The sequence below is a fragment of the Mobula hypostoma genome, chromosome 19 (assembly GCF_963921235.1).
Source record: "Mobula hypostoma chromosome 19, sMobHyp1.1, whole genome shotgun sequence".
In the NCBI taxonomy this organism is placed as follows: Eukaryota; Metazoa; Chordata; class Chondrichthyes; order Myliobatiformes; family Myliobatidae; genus Mobula; species Mobula hypostoma.
This window is the reverse complement of record NC_086115.1, coordinates 19,529,953-19,554,373: the sequence shown is the minus strand read 5'-3', so window position 1 is coordinate 19,554,373 and position 24,421 is coordinate 19,529,953. Positions and strand designations below refer to the sequence as shown.

General features: G+C 43.3%; 1 protein-coding gene across 1 annotated transcript in view; it reads right to left on the bottom strand.

The window, feature by feature from the left end:
- Positions 1 to 24,215, bottom strand: part of dna2 (DNA replication helicase/nuclease 2) — an 84,852-nt gene extending 60,637 nt beyond the window's left edge. Inside the window, exons 1-5 of the mRNA XM_063071483.1 lie at positions 24,151 to 24,215; positions 19,161 to 20,407; positions 11,620 to 11,793; positions 7,328 to 7,511; positions 2,559 to 2,707 (exon numbers count right to left, since the gene is read on the bottom strand). Of these exons, the coding sequence (XP_062927553.1) occupies positions 2,559 to 2,707; positions 7,328 to 7,511; positions 11,620 to 11,793; positions 19,161 to 20,407; positions 24,151 to 24,192 (1,796 nt within the window). The 5' untranslated portion in view covers positions 24,193 to 24,215. The remainder of the gene's footprint in view (positions 1 to 2,558; positions 2,708 to 7,327; positions 7,512 to 11,619; positions 11,794 to 19,160; positions 20,408 to 24,150) is intronic.
- Positions 24,216 to 24,421: the final 206 nt, after the last annotated feature.

The following is a 24,421-nucleotide window of genomic DNA, read 5'->3' as shown; positions in this document are numbered from 1 at the left end:
CTCACTGAATACTGAAGCAAAGTATTCATTAAGGGCCTCCCTTACCTCCTCTGATTCCAAGCACTATTCCTCTAATATCCCTGATTGACCCTATCTCCACTCTAGTCATCCTCCTGTTCTTCACATATGATAGAACACCTTGGGGTTTTACGTAATCCTACTCACCAAAGCCTTCTCATGCCCTCTTCTAGCTCTCCTAAATCCATTCTTAAGCTTCTTCCTGGCTACATTCTAAGTCTCTAAAGCCCTATCTGATCATTGCTTCCCAAGCCTTAAGAAAGCTTTTTTCTTTCTCTTGAAAAGATGTTCCACTCCTCTTGTAAACCATTCACCCTACCATCCTCTCCCTGCTTCAATGGAACAGTGAAAAGTGTAAACAGTAGAAAGAAATAACATGGAAATTCTTCCCTTTTCTTTAAATTTACTTCTAAAAGATGCAAACATTCTTCTGGCTCAGGAGAAAAAAAAGACTAGTGACATTTGTCTGAAGTGCAAGAATAGATGCCACAAAATTTAGTAAATAAAATTTCCCCAAAATTTTTACAGTACATGCAAGCTTTCATGAGTTGCAGAAGTGGCGAACTTATGGCATTTGACAACATTTTGTTGGCATGCAGCATCTAGCGTTTTCCCACGATTCTTTAACCTTGATTCTTTTTGTGAACAGGCTTTTTAAAATTCATTTATTTCAATCTGTCCCTGTTATACTTTAGCTTATAGTTAAACCATGAATACACTTAAATAAGCATATAAAACACCTCAGAAGTTCATCACATCCTGATCAAGCTCCCACTTTCAGAAGGTAAAATTACATTAAAAAATTAACCATTATTTATCTCACTTGATGTTTTTAAAACCCTCCTTGGTGGAAAGTGGTTACTGCGGTCGCCAGTGATGTAATTTCAAAATTAACTGGATATGTTCCATACATGAATACGAACAATGATAAATATGACTCCATTTTCTGCAAGTGCTAGCAATTACATTTAGTTTTGATCTGTCTTGCTCCATATAAATCTTTGGCAATGATGATCAAAGGCAACTTGGTTATGAATGGCTTAATACTCCAGTTTGACTCATTTAGTTTGGTCTCAGATCCACATATTACACAGTGAATGACAGGGCAATGGAGAATGCTGAAGAACACAAACACATAATTCTCTGAGAGTGGAACACAGATAAAAGGGGTGGAGAAGAAGACATAGTGTACACTTAACTTCATCAATTAAGGAAATGAACCCCAGCTCTGCAAGACTTTGGTGAGACTACACTTGGACTTGTGTAATTCTAGTCACCATAATGTATGAAGGATGTGATTAAACTAAACCTCATGCTGGAAATATTCACAAAGGCTTTGCTGGAACAAGACAGCTCAAGTTATAAAGAGAGACCATTTCCCTCGAGCATAAAGGGCTAAGAGGGTGACCTTGTGGATTTTCTCCAGTACAGGATGACTGACATATGGAAAGAGCTGCCGAAGGAAGTGATGGCGGGGGATCAATTACAACATTTAAAAAATAATTGGACAAGTGCATGGAATAGAAATGTTTAGAGCAATATGGGTTATATGCAGACAAATAGGACTTGGGTCAGTAAAGACGAGTTGGGCGAAAGGGCTTGTTTCCATCTAGCATAATTATGACTATGACATTATAACATGTACTTCCCATCACAGCTCAACAATGATTGAAAGGGAGCCTTGGATTACCAGAACCATAGCCATCTCTCAAGGGCTCTGAGGAGACTTGAAACAGGTTTCTGAAGACAAGGATGTCTAGGATTAGAGGGCACAGGTTTAAGGTGGGGGGATAACCTAATGATGACCTAAGGGGCAAGTTGCAGAAATTTCTAAAATTAGTTCCATCATGGGTACTAGCTTCTGTAGTATCCAAGACATCTTCAAAAAGCAGCACCTTAGAAAGGCAGCGTCCATCATTAAGGACCTCCATTACTCAGGCTGCGCCCTCTTCACACTGTTACCGTCAGGAAAGAGGTACAGAAGCCCAAAGGATACAGGAATAGCTTCTTTCCCTCTACCATCTGATTTCTAAATGGATGTTGAATCCATGAACACTACCTCACTATTTGTTTATTCCTGATTTTTTGGCACTACTTATTTAAACTTAGCTATTTAATAGACATACAGTATATATACTTACTGTAATTCAGGTTTTTCTCCCCTCTATATTTATTAAGGATTTCATTGTACTGCTTACAAATTTCATGACATATGCTGATGATATGAAACCTGATTCTCATTACTACACTGTGGGTGGTAAATATCTGGAATGAGCTGCTTGAAGAGGTGGAGGAAGAAAATGACATTATAATGTTTAAAAGGTATTTAGACCGGGGGTTCTCAACCTGAGGCCCACGGACCCCTCGATTAATGGTAGGGGTCCACCGCATAAAAAAGTTTGGAAACCCCTGATTTAGACAGATATATCTAGATAGCGTAAAAACACATCAAAGCCATCATGAATAAGGTGGAGCAAAAGAGCCAGTTTCTGTGCTGCACCTTTCTAAAATTGTATGAATTTGAAGAAAATTATGCTTACATCTCTCCCAGATACTTTGGAGTACAAATAGTTTCAGAGGTAATTTCTTGCAGTTCGTGCTGTGTAAGCCTCTTGCTTGTTACAGCTTTTTGAAAGACCTCATGAACTAAAGTGCCGACCAACATCTGTTTTGTCCCCCTTTCACAAGCCTAGAGACAAAAAACAAGCATATTTATTACGAAGTGACTGGAGGAGTTAGATGCTAAACAGTCTACTGAGTACAATAACATTGTGAAAGTTCACCACACTTCAGATCATAAACAGAAGAGATTCTGTAGATGCTAGTTCACCTGACTTCTGATCCCTGTCACACATCTCTGGAAGTGTGGAGCTATACAACTCTACCAAGTAATAAGCTCTGCTATAGATATAAGAATCAAGATATAGGGGAACCAAAAAAAAATCAATGTTAAATACCAGTCACTAACTCATTGTGGACTCCATTCCTAAAATGTCTGAATTGAAGAGGATGCTGTAACATATAATTACATTCAAATTAAACAAAAGCAATGGGGTCCACAATGAATTTTGTGTATTCTGACGCACTGGTAAAAATATTTCCATGAAACACGTTGAATGAATGAATGGTACAGATACAGATCAGAGTCTACTATAAACCAGCAGAAAGGTTAAACTTTCATCTCATGAAGTATTTGTGTTAGCCCAGGAACAACCTCTGTAGCCAATCATGTTTGCACCAATCAAGTTCACCCCTTCTACCTGTACACGGTCAGTATCAGCCTGTCCCCTGCCTGTACACGGTCGGTGTCCCTCTGTCCCGCCTGTACGCAATCGGTGTCCCTCTATCCCGTCTGTACGCGGTCGGTGTCCCTCTGTCCCCTGCCTGTCATCATCATCATCATCATGGCTTGGCTTCACGAACGAAGATTTAGGAAGGGGACTGCCCATGTCTACTGCAGGCTCACTGGTGGCTGACGAGGCCAATATGGGACAGGCAGGCCCGGCTACAGCGGCTGCAAGGGAAATTTTGTTCTGGGTTTGGTGCTGCTGTGTCACGGTTCTTCCTCCTTCTCCTTTTGTCCTCAATGCCAGCCCAACGTGCGTTCTCGAAGGAGGAGTCGGACTGGTGAATGGTGTGATCGGAGGCTAGATTAGACCACTGGCGATGGTCAATGTGACAGGCACCAAGAGATTTCTTCAGAGAGTCCTTGTACCTCTTCTTCGGCTCCTCTCTGTCATGGTGGCCAGTGGAGAGTTCACCACACAGCACAATCTTGGGCAGGTGATGATCCTCCATCCTGGAGACGTGCCCTGCCCAGCGCAGCTGCGTCTTCATCAGCATGGCCGCGATGCTGGTGACTTCTGCCTGTTCAAGAACTTTGATGTTGGTGACAAAATCACTCCAGTGGATGTTGAGGATGGTGCGGAGGCAGCGCTGGTGGAAACGCTCAAGGAGTCATAGGTGGTGACGGTAGGTGACCCACGACTCGGAGCCGTACAGGAGGGTGGTCAGTACAACGGTTCTGTACACATTGATCTTTGTGCCTTTCTTCAAATGCTTGTTGTTCCAGACTCTCTTGTACAGACTGCCGAATGCGCTGTTTGCCTTCGCCAGTCTGTTGTCAATCTCTTTGTCGATCTTGGCATCTGATGAGATGGTGCACCCCAGGTAGCTGAACTGGTGGACTGTCTTCGGCTCTACCTCATCAATGGTGATGCGGGGAGGGTGGTAATCTTCCTGAGGTGCAGGCTGATGGAGAACTTCTGTCTTCAAGCTGACTTCTAGTCTGAAGAGCTCAGCAGCCTCTGCGAAGCAGGATGTTATACGCTGCAGGGCTGTCACCGTGTGGGCAACAAGGCCAGCACCGTCAGAGAAGAGTAGCTCTTGGATGAGTTGCTCCAATGTCTTGGTGGGGACCGTGGTCGCCTCAGGTTGAACAGGCTGCTACCGGTGCGGTATCGAATGTAGACACTATCCTCGTCATCAAGGTCTTCTGTGGCCCTTTCGAGCATCATGCTGAAGAAGATGGTGAAGAGAGTCGGCGCGAGGACGCAGCCTTGCTTTACTCCGTTGCCTACTGGGAAGGGTTCTGAGAGGTTGTTGTTGTGCCTGACTTGGCCACTCTGATCTTCACTTAGCTGGATGACCATGCTGAGGAACTTTGGGGGGCATCCCAGTTGTTCCATGATTTGCCATAGACCTTCCCTGCTCACGGTGTCGAAAGTTTTGGTAAGATCGACAAACGTCACGTACAATCTCTTGTTCTGTTCCCTACATTTCTCTTGGAGCTGCCTGAGAACAAATACCATGTCGATGGTGCTTCTGTTGGCTCTGAAGCCACACTGGCTCTCTGGGAGGTGTTCTTCTGCAATGATGGGCCCCAATCTGTTCAGGAGTACTCTTGCGAGGATCTTTCCTGCGATAGAGAGAAGAGTTATCCCCCGGTAGTTGGAGCAGCCATACTTTTCCCCCTTGTTCTTATACAGGGCGATGATGACAGCATCACAGAGGTCCTGTGGTAGTTTACCTCGTTCCCAGCAGCAGACAAAGAACTCGTGGAGTTTGGTGTGTAATGCCGGGCCCCCATGCTTCCAAATCTCAGGTGGGATTCCATCAACTCCTGCTGCCTTGCCACTCTTCAGCTGCTCTATGGCCTTGGCTGTCTCTTCTAGGGTTGGAAACTTGTCCAGTTCTATTTTCTCTGGCTGTTGTGGGATGCAATGAATTGCTGAGTCTTGGACTATGCGGTTGGCGTGGAACAGAGTCTGGAAATGTTCCGACCACCGGTTCAGGATGGACGCCTTGTCTGTGAAGAGCACCTGACCGCCTGTACTGCGTAAGAGACTCTGGACCTGGTGCAAAGGGCCGTACACCGCTCTCAGGGCCTGCCTGTACGCGGTCTGTATCCCTCTGTCCCCTGCCTGTACGCGGACGGTATCCCTCTGTCCCCTGCCTGTACACGGACGGTATCCCTCTGTCCCCTGCCTGTACACGGTCGGTATCCCTCTGTCCCCTGACTGTACGCGGTCGGTATCCCTCTGTCCCGACTGTACACGGTCGGTATCCCTCTGTCCCCTGCCTGTACACGGTCGGTATCCCTCTGTCCCCTGCCTGTACGCGGTCGGTATCCCTCTGTCCCCTGACTGTACGCGGTCGGTATCCCTCTGTCCCCTGCCTGTACGCGGTCTGTATCCCTCTGTCCCCTGCCTGTACACGGACGGTATCCCTCTGTCCCCTGCCTGTACGCGGTCGGTATCCCTCTGTCCCCTGCCTGTACGCGGTCGGTATCCCTTTGTCCCCTGCCTGTACATGTGCTTGATTAAATGCTGTGATTATAATCATTGCTACTGTACCTGCTTCTACTTACCTGCCCTGTAGGACATTCCAGGCATTTACACCCTCTGTGTAAAAACACTTGCCTTGCACATCTTTCTAAAACTTCCCCACTCTTACCTCACAGTTAGTGAAGTGCTTTACAGTGCCCACGACCACCAGTCAGGATTCAGTTCCCACTGCTGCCTGTGAGGTGTTGGTATGTTCACCCTGTGGCTGCATGGGTTTCCTCCGGGTGCTCCGGTTTCTCCCCACATTCCAAAGATGTACGGTTAGGGTAAACGAGTTGTGGGCATGCTATGTCAGCAGCATGGCAATACTTGTGGGCTGCCCAGCACAATTTTCCCTGATTTGATGCAAACGATGCATTTCATGGGACATTTCAATGTTGACGTGACAAATTAAGCTAATCTGATCTCTATTATCTGACATTTCCACCTGGGGAAATAGACTCTATCTACCCTATTTATGCCCCCCATTACTTCTACCAGGTTGTCTCTCTGCCTCTGACACACCAACAATCCAGTGGAGACATGGCAGCATACCGGTTAATGTAACGTTATCACAGCAATGACTCAGGTTCAATTCCTGCTGCTGTCTGTAAAGAGTTTGTACGTTCTCCCCGTGACCGTGTGGGCTTTGTCCAGTTTCCTCCTACATTCTAGAGACATAGTCGGTTAATTAGCCACGTGGGTATAATTGAGCAGCACAGGTTCACTGGGCTGAAAGACCTATTATTATGCTGTATCTCTTTTAAAAAAATGGAAAAAATAAAAACAATCCAAGCTTGTTCAAATTCTCTTTAAAGCTACTACTCTCTAATCCAGGCAATATCCTGGCAAACTTCTCTGCATCCTTGTTTCAGTGTCCATATCCTTGCTGTAGTGTGCAGCCAGAAATGCAGATAATACTCCAAATAGGGCCGAACCACAGTTTTATACAGCTGCAACATGACATCCCGACATTTATGGAGATTCTTAACCAATAAAAGCAAGCATGCTGTAGGTCTCCTCTATCACCCTATTCACATGTGCTGTCACTTTTAGAAAGCTAGTCAGAGAAACACCGCTCTACCACTACACTCTGTCTTTCGTGAGGAGGCCAATTTTGGATTCAATCTACCAACTCGCCATGGATCCCAAGTGAATTGATCTCCAGGCCAGCCTACCATGTGATTCCTTGTCAAGTGTGTTAATAAAAGTCAGGTAGACTACATTCACTGCCCTACCTTCATTATCTTTGTCACTTCCACAAAAAACCTCAAAGTTATGAGTCAGGAACTCCCATGCATAAAGACTTGCTGACTTTCCCAACAAATAGGCAACAAAAAATTAGTAAACAGACAAAAGAAAACACGTGAATAAATGTAACTAATATGACCTGTTGAGAGCAACTAGAAGTGTACGTATTTTTCAAATGATATTTGAGCCAGTTAGTCCAACCATACTCTCTCAGGATAAATTATAAACCTCACCTTAAACCGCTCAGTCAGTACAGCCCTGCGCATACACCGGATACCACTCACAACACTAGTCCCAGAGATAAGACGGTCAGGATTTACGATCATGTACCCAACATCTCTTCCTATCATCCAGGTGTCCAAGTGTTTCTCTCCTTCAAGGTGAATTATGTCCCCAGCTTTGACTTCAGTGGTGTCCCTAAAATGAACACAGTTTCTCAGAAACACCCCAAAATCTATTATTAATGTTACAAGTAATTCAATGGAAAATCAAAACACCCTGAACCTTAAATTGTGAGAAACATTTTGAGCTGGGGAGGCTTAAACCAATTCGGCAGGGAGATGGGAACCAGAGTGTTAAGGCTAAGGATAGGGCCGTTTGTTTACAAAAAGAGGCTGTGTGTAATGAGACTGTAAAGAAGGCACGGCAGATGATAGGGCAAAATGCAGTCAGTGGGATGAAATATGTGTAAAAGGGGGATGGATACAGAACTTTAGGTGTTATATTTGAAAGCACATGGCCTACAAAAAAAGGTACATGATCTTGAAGCACAGGCAGAGATTGACAGGTATGACGTTGGCATCACCGAGTCATGGCTAAAAGAAGATTACAATTGACAGCTTAACATCAAAGGATACACATTGTATCAAGAAGACAGGCAGGTAGGCAGAGACAGTGGGATGGCACTGTCGGTAAAGAATGAAATCAAATCTTTGGAAAGATGTAGAATCCTTTTGGGTAGGGTTAAGAAACTGCAAAGGTAAAAAGACCCTGGGGTAAAGGCCTCTGAACAGTAGCTAGGATGTGGGCTACAAATTACAACAGGAGATGGAAAGGGCAGGTTAAAAGAGCAATGTTACAATAGTCAGAGGATTTCAGCATTAAAGTGGAGTAAAGGGATGAGAGAGGAGCTGGCCGATGTTGATCAGAAGGGGACACTAGCAGAAATAATAGCAGAGCATCAATGACTGGAGTTTCATCCCACAGGAGAAACATTCTAAAGGCATGATGATGCAACCATGGCTGACAAGGGAAGTCAAATCAACATAAAAGTAAAAAAGAGGACATGTAATAGATCAGAAGTTAGTGGCAAGTTAGAGGATTGGGAAACTTTTAAAAGCCAACAGAAGACAAATGAAAACAACAGGAATTCTGCAGATGCTGGAAATTCAAGCAACATACATCAAAGTTGCTGGTGAACGCAGCAGGCCAAGCAGCATCTATAGGAAGAGGCGCAGTCTCAGAAGACAAATGAAGAAGTCAAAAGAAAGGAAAAGACAAAATATGAAGGTAAGCTAGCCGATAATACCAAAGAGAATACCAAAAGTTTTTTTTTCCAGACATATGAAAAGAAAAGGAGAGGCAAGAATAGATATTGGACTGCTAGAAAATGAAACTGGGGAGGTATTAATGGGGCCAAAGAAATGGTGGACAAACTGGATAAATATTTTGCATCAGTCTTCACCGTGAAAGACACCAGCAGTATGCCAGAAGTTTGAGAGCGTCAGGGGGCAGAAGTGAGTGTAGTTGCTATTACTAAGGAGAAGGTGCTTGGAAAGCTAAAAGGTCTGACAGTAGATAAGTTACCTGGAGCAGATGGACTACATCACAGAGTTCTGAAAGAGGTAGCTGAAGAGATTGTGGGGGCATTATTAATGATCTTTCAAGAATCAATTGATTCTGGCATGATTGCATAGAACTGGAAAATTGCAAATGTCACTCCACTCTTTAAGAAGGGAGTGAGGCAGAAGTAAGGAAATTGTAAGCCAGTTAGCCTAACTTGTAGTATTGTGAGCAGTTTTGGGCTCCTTATTTAAGAAATTATGTGCTGACCTAGGAAAGGATTCAGAGGAGGATCACGAGAATGATTCCGGGTATGAAAGGCTTATCGTAAGTTTCCTATGGTGGCAGAGTCTATGACCATAGGGGACAGCCTCAGAATAGAACAGGGAAGATGAGGAATTTTACCAACTGAGGGTGGTAAATCTGAGGAATTTGATGCCAGAGGCAGCTGTAGAGGCTAGGCCATTAGGTGTATTTAAGGTAGAGATTGATAGGCTCTTGATTAGTCAGGGCATGAAAGGTTACAAAGAGAAGGCAAAAGAAAGAGGTTGCAAAGGAAATGGATCAAGCATGATGAAATAGAGGAGAAACTTGATGGGCCAAATGGCCTAATTCTGCTCCTACTGTATGTCTGATGGTCTAATTATGCTTATCCAGAGAGGAACAGGAGTGAACTTCCAACATTCAAAGTACATTTATTATCAAAGTATATATACTATATACAACCTTGAGATTTGTCTCTTTATAATTTATTGCCACCAAAAAAAAATTCCAATAGGACCATTAAAATGTGTAAAAAAAACAAGTCGTGCAAACAATAAAAGTAAGCAAGTAACATTCAGAACTAATGTTCACGTAAGTGAGTTCACAATCACAAAGCCAGTCATCATTGCTGCTGGTCCAGGAACCCATTAGTAGCAGGTCACAGCCTCGGACGAGTAAACCGTGCCAAGCAGCAAGCTGAACACTGGCCCATGCCTCACCTCACTTTTATCTCTCTTTGCAGATGATGCCTCACTTTTGGTGGGCGACGACTGACGAAGAAAACAAAAGCAACATCCAGGTCTGTGGCACCAGGGTTCTGAGGCTCAGCAGGGAAAGTCTACAGCAATAGGAGACTCAGTGGTTAAGCTAGGAGATTCTGTGGTCACAAAAAAGGATTCTACGATGGTATGCTGCCTCCCTGATGCCAGGGCTGAGGATATTTCTGAACATCCTCAAGTGGGAGAGTAAGGAGCCAAGAAGTTATTATGCACTTTGGTACAAATGACAGAAGTAGAAAAACTGTTGAGGTTCTACAGAGTGAATGTAGAGAGTTAGGAAAGAATAAAACTCAGGACTTTAGTGGTGATAATTTCTGCATTACCCCTGGAGCCACATATTAGTGACAGAATAAACAGGAGGACATGGAGGCTGAATGTGTGGCGGAACAATTGATGCACAAGGGCAGTGAGTCAGAGTTTTGGGCCACTGGGATCTCTTCTGGGACAGAGGCGACCTGTATAAGAAGAATGAGCTGCACCTGAACTGGAGGAAGACCACTATCCTTGCAGGCAGATTTGCTAGCGCTGCTAGGAGGTTGAAACTGGATTTAAACTAGACCCACGAGGGGTGGGGATGGTTGGATCCAAAGCAGCAGATGGGAGACTGGAAATTAATATAGAATTCAACAACAGTAAGTTCTGTTTTCAAGACAAGCAGCAACACAGCAGGGAGCAAGGAAAGTCTCTTGGATTAAATTCCATTTATTTCAGTACAAGAGCCCTGACCTGCCAGGTGGATGAACTTGTGACATGGATAGCTACATGGGACTGGGATATGACTACAGAGGAAATTTCCGAGGATGTTGTTCAGAACTCAAGGCACTGGGTTATAAAGAGAGGTTGAGCAGGTTGGCACTTAAACAAGATCTAGAGGTCTTAGCTTTAGGATGAAAATGGAGAGACTTTATAAGAATCTGTGAGCAAGATCTTCACCCAGGCAATTGCCTGTATACGGAATTACCTGCCGGAGGTGGTCAAACCAGATTCATTAACAATTAATAGACAGTTGGACAGGTACATGAATAGCAAACATTTGGAGGAATATAGGCCAAACATAAGGAGATGGAACTAGCTTAGATGGGAATCTTGGCTGGCATGTACTAAAGATCCTGTTTCTATGCTGTATGACTCTATGATTCTAATGAGGCATCATGGTTGGCATAGACATGTGCCAAAGGGCCTGTTCCAGTGGTACATTGTTCAATGCTCTGTGTGAAACATGTACCAACAAACTGACCAAACAAAGTGCGAAGACTTCCATCACAAATAGCTTCTATGTTATGCAACTCATTTCAGCATGCATCGTTATAGCGATGCGTTCAAATTTTTCCAGCCTTTGAGACTTTTGAGTAACAACATCCTGTAAACTATAACGACTTGCCCAACTTTTGCCTCATTTACACTTCATCCATCAAGGTAACAGTACTATAGTTTATTTTATATCCTACAGAAATTAAAAACAAAACTGCAAACATCATGACAAGTTGTCCAGGATTCACTGATCCAACTGAACACTCTGGGCTCCTGATTACAACAATCTGACACACATTACAAACTCCCGTAAGAGCAAGAGAAACAAAAAGGTGCAAAGCACTAAGTACAAGACCTGCTATGGCAGCATTTTTGGAAACACTTTGACATTGGGCATAGACTCTATTATTATACATACATGAGAGAAAAAAAGTTCTGCAAGTCCTTACCAATCATCCCTCAGAATACATCGCTCTGTGCTGTTGTTACTCAGAGTACCTGGCTGGTTCACTGTAATGGTCAAATGTTTTTCAGGATCTCCACAGGAATTAAGGACATCATTCACTGTCACAACTTGGAACCGACCCTTGTGAAAGCTTACACCATCATCTGAACACTTCTTACTAATGGAGAAAAGAAAAAGACAATGTAGAACTTTAATCACATTGATTAAAAAAAACAATCAATTCCAATCATAACAGCAACATTAACAAAGAATAAAAAGATCCAAGTTTCAGTCTCAGAGTATGCTGAACAGGATACTTCTACAACTGCTGTGGGCTTAGATGTTAAGCTTCCTGCTCTAAATCAGTATGCAGTGACTCCTGATTGAAAAAAGTATACCTTTGGCCTGAGCTACAACTTCCTGCCACTTCTCATGCTAAACAAAAATCACTCTTGACCACATGCCAGAGGCTGAATACGCTCCAAAGCAGAGGGAGAAAATACACTAATTTGACAGGCAGCTGAATGCAAAGCAACAAACACAAAATGCTTTAGGAAATCAGCAGGTGAGGCAGCATACATGGAAATTAATAAACAATCTTTGTTCAGGCCAAGACCCTTCTTCAGGACTGAAAGGAAGGAGGAAGATGCTGGAATAGAAAAGTGGGGGGAGGTGGAGGATAGCTAGAATGTGATAGGTGAAGTCAGATGGGTAGGAAAAGGGCTGGAGATGAAGGAAGCTAATAGGAGAGGATAGTGGATCACAGGAGGAGGGGAGCCAGGGAGAGGTGATAAGCAAGTGAGAAGAGACCAGAGTGGGGAACAGAAGAATAGGGAAGGAGGAGAGAAAAAATCTTGATTGGAAGAAGAAACTGATATTCATGCCATCCGGTTGGAGGCTACCAAGATGGAATATCAGGTGTTGCGCCTCCACTCTGAGTGTAGCCTCATTGTGCCACAAGAGGAGGCCATGGACCAACATGTCGGAACGGGAATGGGAATTGAATTAAAATGGTTGGCTATCAGGACATTTCATTTTAGCGGATGGAAAAGAAGTGCTTGACGAAGTAGTTCTCCAATTTACAATTGTTCTCACTAATGTAGGAGAGGCCACATCAGGAGCACTGGACAAAACAGACAATCCCAGCAAGTTTGCAGGTGAAGTGAAGGGCCTTGGATGGAGGTGAGGGAGGAGGTGAATGGCAGGTGCATCACTTTGGCTGCTTGCCGGAAGGGAGATTAGTGGGGAGGGATGAATGGACAAGGGAACCACGGAGGGAACGATCCCAGTGGAAGGAGGAAAGTGAGGGGAGGTAAAGATATGTTTAGTAGTAGGATCTCTTTGGAGATGGCAGAAGTTGCAGAGAACGATGTGTTGGATGCAGAGACTCACAGAGTGGTAGGTAAGAACAAGAGGAACTCTATCACTGTTAAGATGGCAGAAAGATGGGGTGAGTGCAGACGTTCAGGAAATGGAGGAGACACGGGTGAGGGCAGCTTCAATAGTGGTGGACTGGAAACCCTGTTCTTTAAAGGAAATCATCTCTAATGCCTTGGAAAGGAAAGCCTCTTCCTGGGAACAGATGTGGCAAAGACGAAGGAACTGAGAAAAGGGAATAGCATTTTTACAGGAGACAGGGTGGGGAGAAGAATAGTCAAGATAAGCATAGGAATCAGTAGGTTTATCAAAAATGTCCGTCAAAAGTTTGTCGCCAGAAACAGAGACAGATCAAGAAAGGGGAGGGAGGCATCAGAAGTGAACCAAGTGAACTTAAGGCCGGGGTTAGAGGCAAAGTTGATAAAATTGACAAGCTCAGCATGGGTGCATGAAGCAACACAAATCCAGTCGTCAATATAGCAGAGGAAGAGTTAGGGAGCATTGACCAGGGAAGGCTTGAAACATGGACTGCTCTACATAGCCAACAAAAAGGTAGGCGTAGCTGGAGCCCATGATTACCCTTTGAGTCTGGAGAAAGTGGGAGGAGCTGAAGGAAAAACTGCTGAGGGTGAGGACTAGCTCTGCCAAACAGAGGAAGGTGGTGATGCAGGAGAAGTGATTGCCTCTTCCATTGAGAAAGAAACAGAGAACTTTAAGGCTTTCTTGATGGGGGGATAGAAGTGTATAGGGACAGGACATCCATAGTAAACATGAGGCAGCAGGGCCAGGGAATTGAAAGTTAGTGAGGAGATTGAGACCATGAGAAGCATCACAGATTTAGTTGGGAAGGGACTGAACCAAGGAGGATAGAATGGAGACGAGGTGCTCCATGATGACTGCGCAGCCTCGACCTATTTTGACCAATGATCTTAATGACATTGAAGTGCTCAGAAAATTTAAGGAAAAATATATACTGACATTCAAGTTATCTGTGTAGATTCCATACTGGAGAATTATTTAACTATACATAACCTACATAAAAATATGCATTTATGCTTGGGCCAGTGATGGGTTTTCAAGTGGATAGCATGTACAGAACCTGATTCTGAGGGAGACCTGATAAAAGTTTATAAATTTAGGAGAGATAAAGACAGGGTTTAAGTATTTAGTACTCTTAGATAACTGTTGTCTGTAAAATTCATACTGACTCTTGAGCTCAATGCCTCAACTAATAAAGGTATGCAGGTAATAAAGGTTTACTGAGCAGACACTTTCAGGGAGCTATGGACTTGAACCATGCATTGACAAGGAGTTATGGACTTGGACACCAAGATTTCTCTATGCATTTACATTTACAGGTTCTGTTCCTCTACATTCGATCACCCAAAGTGTAGCGCCTCACGTGGCCTGATTAAACCTCAGCTGCCATTTCTAAGCCCATATCTACAACTGACCAATATCCTGGTGTATCCTTTAACAATTTTCTACACTGTCCACAACATCATTGACCTTTGTATTGCCTGTGAACAAACAGTATAGGTCATAGTACAGATCCCTGTAGAACAGCACCAGTTAAGGACCTCCAGCCATAGTAAGAGCCATTGACCATTACCCTCAGCATTAGCAAATGCTGAATCCAAATGACCTAGTCACTGTGGATCCCATGCATGTCACTCTCCAGCTGAGCTTGGCGTGAGGAAGTTTGTCGAATGCATTGCTAAAATCCACATAGACAACATCAACAGCTCTACTCAATTGTTAGTAAAATGTTACTTGCCCCACAAAAGCCCTGCTGACAGTATGTACCTAATGCTTTACTAAATTATTATAAATACCATCCCTATTAATCCTTTCCCATAGTGCTGCTAGAAAATTTGTGAACCCTGTAGAATTTTCTATTTTTCCATAAATATGACTTAAAATGTGATCAGATCTTCATATAAATCCTAAAACTAGATAAAGAGAATCCAATTAAATAAGCAACACAAAAACATTATACTTGTTCATTTATTTATTGAGAAAAAAGATCCAATATTACATGTACAAACGTTTGTATTTGATGGGAAACATATGTGAACCTCTAGGGTAATGCCTTCTACAAAAGCCATTTGGAATCTGCTGTTCCAATCAATGAGATGAGATTGGAGCTGTGGGTTGTAGAGGTGCCCTGCTCTATTAAAAAAGACACAAAGTCAGGTTACAGACAGAGCCTGTTCCTCTCAAGAAAGATCTGTTTATAACCATATAACAATTACAGCACGGAAACAGGCCATCTCGGCCCTTCAAGTCCATGCTGAACTCTTACTCTCACCTAGTCCCACTGACCTGCACCCAGCCCATAACCCTCCATTCCTTTCCTGTCCATACATCTATACAATTTAGCTTTAAATGACAACATCAAACCTGCCTCAACCACTTCTGCTGGAAGCTCATTCCACACAGCTACCACTCTCTGAGTAAAGAAGTTCCCCCTCATGTTACCCCTAAACTTTTGCCCTTTAACTCTCAACTCATGTCCTCTTGTTTGAATCTTCCCCACTCTCAATGGAAAAAGCCTATCCACGTCAACTCTATCAATCCCCCTCATAATTTTAAACACCTCTATCAAATCCCCCCTCAACCTTCTACGCTCCAAAGAATAAAGACCTAACTTGTTCAACCTTTCTCTGTAACTTAGGAGATGAAACCCAGGCAACATTTTAGTAAACCTCCTCTGTACTCTCTCAATTTTATTGACATCTTTCCTATAATGTGCACCGCAACTCGATCACAATAACTTGTGAAAAATTGTAGAAACACGTGAAGCTGGAAAAAGCTACAAAAGCATTTCTGAAGACCTGAGTGCTCATCAGATCACTGTAAGAGATATTGTCCATAAACAGAGGAAACTCAGTACTGTTGCTACTCTCCCAAGGAGTGGGCATCCTGCAAAGATCACACCAAGAGCACAGCAGCAGGTGAAAAAGAACTCAAGGGTAACAGCAAAAAAAAAACCTGCTGTAATCTCAGGAACTTGCTAAAGTCTCTGTTCATGTGTCCACTATAAGAAAAACACTGAACAAGAATGGTGTTCGCGGAAGACACCACTGCTCTCCAAAAAAAAAACATTGCCGCATGGCTCAAGTTTGCAAACGACCACCTGGATGTTCTACAATGCTTCTGGATCATTGTTCGGTGGACAGATGAGACAAAAGATGAATTTTTTGGCAGTAATGCACATTACTATGTTTGGAGGAAAAAGGGCACTGCACACCAAAACCTCATCCCAACTCTGAAGGAACATCATGGTTTGGGGCTACTAAGCCAAATTGTATCAAGATACTTGACAGGAGAATGTCAGAGTAACAGTCCGTCAACTGAAGCTCAATAGAAGTTGGATAATGCAACAAGACAATGATCTGAAAGACAAGACTAAAACAACAACAGAATGGTTTAAAAAGAAGAAAATTCATGTTTTGGAATGGCTGAGTCAAAGTCCTGAACTTAATCCTATAGCAATGTTGTAGAAGGATCTGAAGCAAGCAGCTCATGCAAGGAAGCCCAGCAACAACTCAGAGTTGAAGCAGTTTTGTGAGAAGGAATTACCTAAAATTCCTCCAAGCCATTGTGCAGGACTTATCAACAGTTACCGGAAACTGGCTGAAGTTATTGCTGTACAAGGGGGTCACATCAGTTACTGAAAGCAAAGGTTCACATACTTCCATCAAATACATGTAATATTGGTTCATTTTTCTCAATAAATAAATGAACAAAGTTAATTTTTTGTGTTGTTTATTTAATTGGGTTCTCTTTATCTGGTTTTAGAACTTACATGAAGATCTGATCACACTTTAGGTCATATTTATGGAGAAATAGAGAAAATTCTACACGGTTCACAATCTTTCTAGGGTACATAATACAGTGGCATGCAAATGTTTGGGCACCCCAGTCAAAATTTCTGTTACTGTGAATAGCTAAGCGAGTAAAAGATGACCTGATTTCCAAAAGGCATAAAGTTAAAGATGACACACTTCTTTAACATTTTAAGCAAGATTACTTTTTTATTTCCATCTTTTACAGTTTCAAAATAACAAAAAAGGAAAAGGGCCTGAAGCAAAAGTTTGGGCACCCTGCATGGTCAGTACTTAGTAACACCCCCTTTGGCAAGTATCACAGCTGGTAAACGCTTTCTGGAGCCAGGTAAGAGTCTTTCAATTCTTGTTTGGGGGATTTTCACCCATTCTTCCTTAAAAAAAGGCTTCTAGTTCTGTGAGATTCTTGGGCCGTCTTGCATGCACTGCTCTTTTGAGGTCTATCCTCAGACTTTCGATGATGTTTAGGTCGGGGGACTGTGAGGGCCATGGCAAAACCTTCAGCTTGTGCCTCTTGAGGTAGTCCATTGTGGATTTTGAGGTGTGTTTAGGATCATTATCCTGTTATAGAAACCATCCTCTTTTCATCTTCAGCTTTTTTTTTTACAGACGGTGTGATGTTTGCTTCCAGAATTTGCTGGTATTTAATTGAATTCATTCTTCCCTCTACCAGTGAAATGTTCCCCGTGCCACTGGCTGCAACACAAGCCCAAAGCATGATCGATCCACCCCCGTGCTTAACAGTTGGAGAGGTGCTCTTTTCATAAAATTCTGCACCTTTTCTTCTCCAAACATACCTTTGCTGTTTGCGGCCAAAAAGTTCTATTTTAATTTCATCAGTCCACAGGACTTGTTTCCAAAATGCATCAGGCTTGATTAGATGTTTCTTTGCAAACTTCTGACACTGAATTTTGTGGTGAGGACGCAGGAAAGGTTTTCTTCTGATGACTCTTCCATGAAGGTCAAATTTGTGCAGGTGTTGCTGCACAGTAGAACAGTGCACCACCACTCCAGAGTCTGCTAAATCTTCCTGAAGGTCTCTTGCAGTCAAACAGGGGTTTTGATTTGCCTTTCTGGCAATCCTACGAGCAGTTCTCTCAGAAAGTTTTCTTGGTCTTCCAGACCTCAATGTGACCTCCACCATTCCTGTTAACTGCCATTTTTTAATTACATTACGAACTGAGGAAATGCCTACCTGAAAATGCTTTGCTATCTTCTTATAGCCTACTCCTGCTTTGTGGGTATCACTTATTTTAATTTTCAGAGTGCTAGGCAGCTGCTTAGAGGAGCCCATGGCTGCTGATTGTTGGGACAGGGTTTGAGGAGTCAGGGTATTTATAAAGCTTTGAAATTTGCATTACCTGGCCTTTCCTAACGATGACTGTGAACAAGCCATAGTCCTAACAAGCTAATTAAGGTCTGAGACCTTGGTAAAAGTTATCTGAGAGCTCAAATCTCTTGGTGTGCCCAAACTTTTGCATGGTGCTCCTTTCCTTTTTTTCCACTCTAAAATTGTACAAAACAAAAATAATACACTAATCTTGATTAAAATGTTGAAAAGAATGTTTCATCTTTAACTTTATGACTTTTGGAGATCAGTTCATCTTCTACTCACTTAACTATTCACAGTAACAGAAATTTTACCATATAACCATAACAGCACGGAAACAGGCCATCTCGGCCCTTCTAGTCCGTGCCGAACTCTTACTCTCACCTAGTCCCACTGACCTGCACTCAGCCCATAACCCTCCATTCCTTTCCTGTCCATACAGCTATCCAATTTAACTTTAAATGACAACATCGAACTTGCCTCAACTACTTCTGCTAGAAGCTTGTTCCACGCAGCTACCACTCTCTGAGTAAAGAAGTTCCCCCTCATGTTACCCCTAAACTTTTGCCCTTTAACTCTCAACTCATGTCCTCTTGTTTGAATCTTCCCCACTCTCAATGGAAAAAGCCTATCCACGTCAACTCTATCAATCCCCCTCATAATTTTAAACACCTCTATCAAGTCCCCCCTCAACCTTCTACACTCCAAAGAATAAAGACCTAACTTGTTCAACCTTTCTCTGTAACTTAGGAGATGAAACCCAGGTAACATTCTAGTAAATCTTCTCTGTACTCTCTCAATTTTGACCAGGGGTGCCCAAACTTTTGCATGCCACTGTATATTCCTTAATGGTGACATGAGACTCACCAGTCTATAGTTTCCAGGAATAACCTTATATTATCCTTATCTCCCTGCTTGAACATCCTGATTCCATTCTTGAAATTACACAAATAACTGTACACTGCAAAATCAAGAGCTAATTTGTACCTTAGGCAGCTCATCTTTGCTGCTCTGTCGAAACTTTGTAGCTTGATCCCCATCTTTGTTTCTTGTGAGTTGTCTGATAATGTAACTTCTGCAAACCGGGTTTTGTTTAATATATTGGAATGTAGTTCATGCTGATATGTCTCTGTCTCCAAAACTGTGACAGCCTTTCCTTTGTTGCCTGTATAATCAGTCTGTGTCTCTTCACAGATTTTATGTTTTGAATTTATGCAGTGAGGTACAGTATCCCCTTTGCACAGTTCCCATTGATGTTCTGCAGGTATGTCTGGAGTTTTCAGGAGATCCAGCTTTGAGGGCATTTGCAGTGTCTGTAGCTGAGCTTTATTCATTGGCATTGTAGACTGAATCCATTCACCCTCCCTTTTACTGCAGCCATCATATTGTGTTTTTGTCACTCGAGTCAATGCAGAATCACAATTTTTATTCTGTATATTTGTATATCGTCTTGTATCTAATCTCGGAAAAAGATTTGTATGTGTGGGTAATTGTAGGTTCCCCATCTTGTTCTTTCTAATCGAACAAAACTTTGCATCTTTCTGTACAGTAGCTGGAAATGGGAACACCTTCGAAGTACTATTTACACACTGTCTTGTCTTCATACTTTTCAGCTTCCCATTCTCAACTCTCTTCACAGGGCTGCATAGCCGAGACCCAGAAGCAGTCTGCTTAATAGCCATCAGACACTTTTCTAGAAGAATATCAGAGGAAGCCTCTGTGTCTTGGGATGCGGTATCACCTTTCTCTTTAACCAGGGTTCCTTTCCATTTCTTTGACCTCAGTGCCCCATCGGGACTAGTAAATCTTTTCCCAGGCAGCTTAACGGAACGAAGTGTCTCACAATCTTTCAATAGACTTCGCCTCTTTTTGTTCTCAGTAAATCTATATTGTGGAACCGGTATCTCATTTTCTTTATCTGAACAGCTCAAAAAATGCTGAGATTCAGCTATTATATTTTCCTTTGATTGGTTAAAACTATAACGGCGGACTGGTATCATAGTGGGTATTGCAATCTCATTCATTTGTGTTTCAGGAACAGTAAAAATTTCTACATTATTCACTGGACATTCAGGGACAGCTTCACTGACATCGGGAGTGTCTGGAATACTTGATTTCACAAAATTCTCTTCATTGCTGCTTAAGTCCATGGGGAAAGTTTTTATCCCTTTTGTTTCATCAATTCCATGTCCAAATGCAATTTCCTCAAAGTGTTTCTTTTCCACTAACGATGACTGTATCAAGGAAGGAAATAAAAATGTATTAATATGTCAGATAGGTTTACTGCTGCTCTGAAGAGAAAATGATGTTCCATAAACCAACTACAGGTTCCCCCCAGATTACTAATAACCAATATGGACATTCCTTGCATATGAACAAGTGCTTGGGAGACTGATAAAATGGATGGGAATGGATTTGCCGACAGTTGTGGTGTTGCAGGAATCTTTTGCTAGTTGGGAACAGGGCACCTCCATGTGACTTCTCTCCCAGATGACAGCAGAGCTGGGAGCACTGAGCAGACTCATTCACTCACTTACTGAACCAGCAAGGCCATTTGGGGGACACCTCCCTCTCCCTTATTAGGGAGAGAGAGAACCTGTGGTTTGTCGAATGCCAGATGAAATGCGATAGTCTTTGGGGTAACTGTATCTTTGCTATTGCCTATTCACGCTTGTGCTCAGTAGGCAGTGTGCTTTTTTTTGCCGGGGGGAGAGGGTATCACTGCCTTGCTGCCGTTTACGCGCAGGAGGGAGGGGGGAGCTGGGGGGACTTTGGGGTTCTCACATTTAACTGTTGTTCATTCTTTGGGGCACTTCTCTGTTTCTGTGGATGTTTGCAAGAAAAAGCATTTCAGGATGTACGTATACTGTTTACATTTCTCTGATATTAAATTGGACTTTTGAACCTTTGAACTTCTCATGCCTGCTCGTTCTCCCATCACATCTATTTCTGTGATTCTCTCCCACACAATTGTTCCTGTTTAATGCCAAACTAACAAAACAGTTCAGATTACAAATGGATCTCAAAACAGTACTCTGCTATAACTCTGGTAACCTAGTCAATGAAGAGAGGGAAGAGCAACGGTCAGCAAACATTGTAGATTCAATAGTCTGGTAGAAGGACAGTGCAGGAGAAGGGCATCAACAGAGAAGGCAAAATGTATGAGGGTCAAAATGAGGCATTTTTGGGCAGTATATGGTTTTGAAGTACAGTGGATTCTGGTTAACCTTAACTGGGACACATGTGAACCAGTACCTTTTGGCCCAATTAAGTGGCTATCCAGTTAACTGAAGCTTCAAGGAAATAGTTAAAAACACATATTAAAAAAAAGGCAAACTACTGTTTAACTGAGTAGCAAATTATGTATTTAAATGAAATACAGAACAAATTAGAACACTAACTAAAGTATTCTAAAACTGTAGTTCCTAATAGTTATCAATGAAGGAATTCATCCTGGGTACGCTACCATGTTCTTTTGATTGAATATAAATGAACAAAATCAGCACAATCACCTCATGCAGATAATGGACTGCCTTCATACAATGCTTTCGATGACTGCATCCTTCAGATCTTCATTTTCATTGGAATATTCAATGATTGCCAATACCTGCAAATTCTTTGTAGTTCCTAACTTGCTGAATGAGTGAAATAATCACTAGTAGTGGGCACCACAGTGGTGTAGCAGTTAGCACAATGTATTTACCACTCGGGGCAACAGAATTTGGAATTCAATTCCAATGTCATCTGTAAGGAGTTTGTACATCCTGGCCATCAAATGCATGGGTTTTCTCTGGGTGCTCTGGTTTCATCCCACAATCCAGACACATGCTGGTTAGTAAGTTAATTGATCATGGTAAATTGTCTTATAATTAGGCTAGAGAGTGGGGAGGCGATCCTGCGCAGCACAGCTCGGATGGCCAGAAGGGCCTATTCCGTGCTGTGCCTCAATAAATAAAATAATTTCGTTTTCACTCCCAACTGTTCCTGGCATCTCCAAGCCTGAATACTTGAAACTTCAGAGAGCAAAACAGTTCTAACTTGTCTTACTACTTATTTCTTGCCAACTATCACTGATTTTGAACACACACACAGCTGACGCTATTTAAAAACTGTTCACTCTAAGCCCTGTGTACTGCTTAATGGCAAAGCAAGGGCACACAACTGATGCTAGCTGGAAACTTCGGCAACAGTGTCCTGTCTCAATTAAGCAGCATAGTGCACCAAATAAACAAAGGGAATCCTGGCCATCTTCTCAATTAGTTTTTGTTCTTTAAGAGATGTCCCAAACAAGCAGCTGCCCCAGTTAACTGGAATCCATTGTACATGGTGGCCTGACAGTGGAAGCACAATACAATGTGATGGGGAAAGCAGTCCATGGAGATTCAAAAGTAAAGCAAATGAATGACATGATAATTGCTGAGATGATAATGGGGCAGGCTGGTGCAAAAGGACGCTCTTTGGGATCCAATGGGATGTTGTGTCTGGAAAGGAGCTGATGGATATGTCTGGGTTTGGAGACAATAGACACTAGCAGATCCTCAGCAGTCCCGTTCTGCTTGGTCTGTCTCCACATGAAGATGCCACAGACAGAACTCAGAGAATGAGACTCCCGTGGCTATCTTACTCTCTTGGCTGGAACTCATGGAAGGAAAGCCATGCAATTTGGCTGAGAGGGTGTTATATTTGAGGATAAGAGACTGCCCCTTGTCTGAGAGTCCAGGATTGAGGGAATTTATGGAATTCAATGAGGGAAGGATAAGATGACCCATAGAAAGGGACATATTGTTAACTTTCCCTGGACATGACATGCAGTCTGAGGGTGACAGCCAACACAAGGAACCAGGTTGGTGGCCAGTTTGGTTCCAGTATCCACATCAGACTTTGGCAATCGATGTTCAAGAGTCTCTGAGTGCTAATAAGGAGGGGAGAGAGAGACAGCTCTGGCATCAAAGTGATAGTGTTGGGGGGCGGTGGGGGGTGGGGGAGGTGGTTGCTGCACACAATATTTATGAAAGGATAGTATTTGGGTTACAACATCCAAGGACAGCAATGACATTTCCTGCGAGCAGTTTTGGAGGTGCCATGATAAATAAAGATGGATGCACATTTTAGGCATTTCCTGCGACTGAGAAGTGGCAGTGTTTGGATGTCCTGGTTACCCGTGGACTCGCGGCGATCCATTAAAGAGTGGTGTACATAGATGCTTTTGGGTGTGTTGTGGCGTGGGGCAGTATTTGGGAGACTGGCCTTTCAGAGATGGTAAAGGACACATTCCGAGGTGCAATGGGGTGTTGTATATGGAACTCCAGGGACAGTAATAAATACTTTCAGTGTGAGGACCTATTAATTCTGTGAGCATGAGCAATTTTAGAAGTTATATGTGGTTCAGTAAGTGAAGCTGAGCAGCAGTTAGAAGCCCTGTGGATTAAAAAGCAGTCGGTGGGAATCTGATGGGAGAGAGGTGCAGAATTTGACGAGTCTGTGGGGCTACTTTGTGGGACTGAGTGACAGGATTCCGATCACGTAGAAAGAAGTAGTTCAAGAGTGTATAGGGTTTGAGCATGTGTCTGCCATGTGCTCAGGTTGAAGATGGTAGAGGGACAAACATGGTGGGCAATTGGTGGCCAGGTGGGAGGTGGGAAGTGTCCGGGGTGCAGAGTTTGTAAGGCAGGGAAGTGCAGAGCTGCTGAAACTCAGTATTATTTAGGGATCTGGTGCAAATTGAAGAGGGTGTTTCACGAAGTGGACCCAGTTTGTGATAAACTGGGAGCGGGGCAGCGCTAGCTCGCAATGGCGGGGACCCCCCCCATACTGTGGAGACAGCGTTTGTAGGTGGGGGGGGAGAGGGCGATGTCAGTGAAAGGGATTGTAGTTGTGTGGCAGGGACAAAACAGTAACGCCTGCATGAAGAGCAATGCTTTGTAGTCGGCTGGGCGAATACTCGCAATCACAATTGCAGAAAGAAAGCGGTACTCACGGCCATAAAGAGCGGCTTCTTTTTCCACATGGCGCCAACCATCAACGGCACCGCTGGCCAACGGCCGCCGGCTCCGCCTACCTCTGACGTCACCCTCCGGGCGGCGAAACGGCTCCGCCTACCTCTGACGTCACCCGCCGGGCGCCGAGCCGGCTCCGCCTACCTCTGACGTCACGCTCCGGGCGGCGGGCCTGGGATGGTTTCGTCCACCTTCGAATTTCCTGTGACTCCAAAAGAATTTGCTGTTGTTATGGATGCAATGAATTCCCTC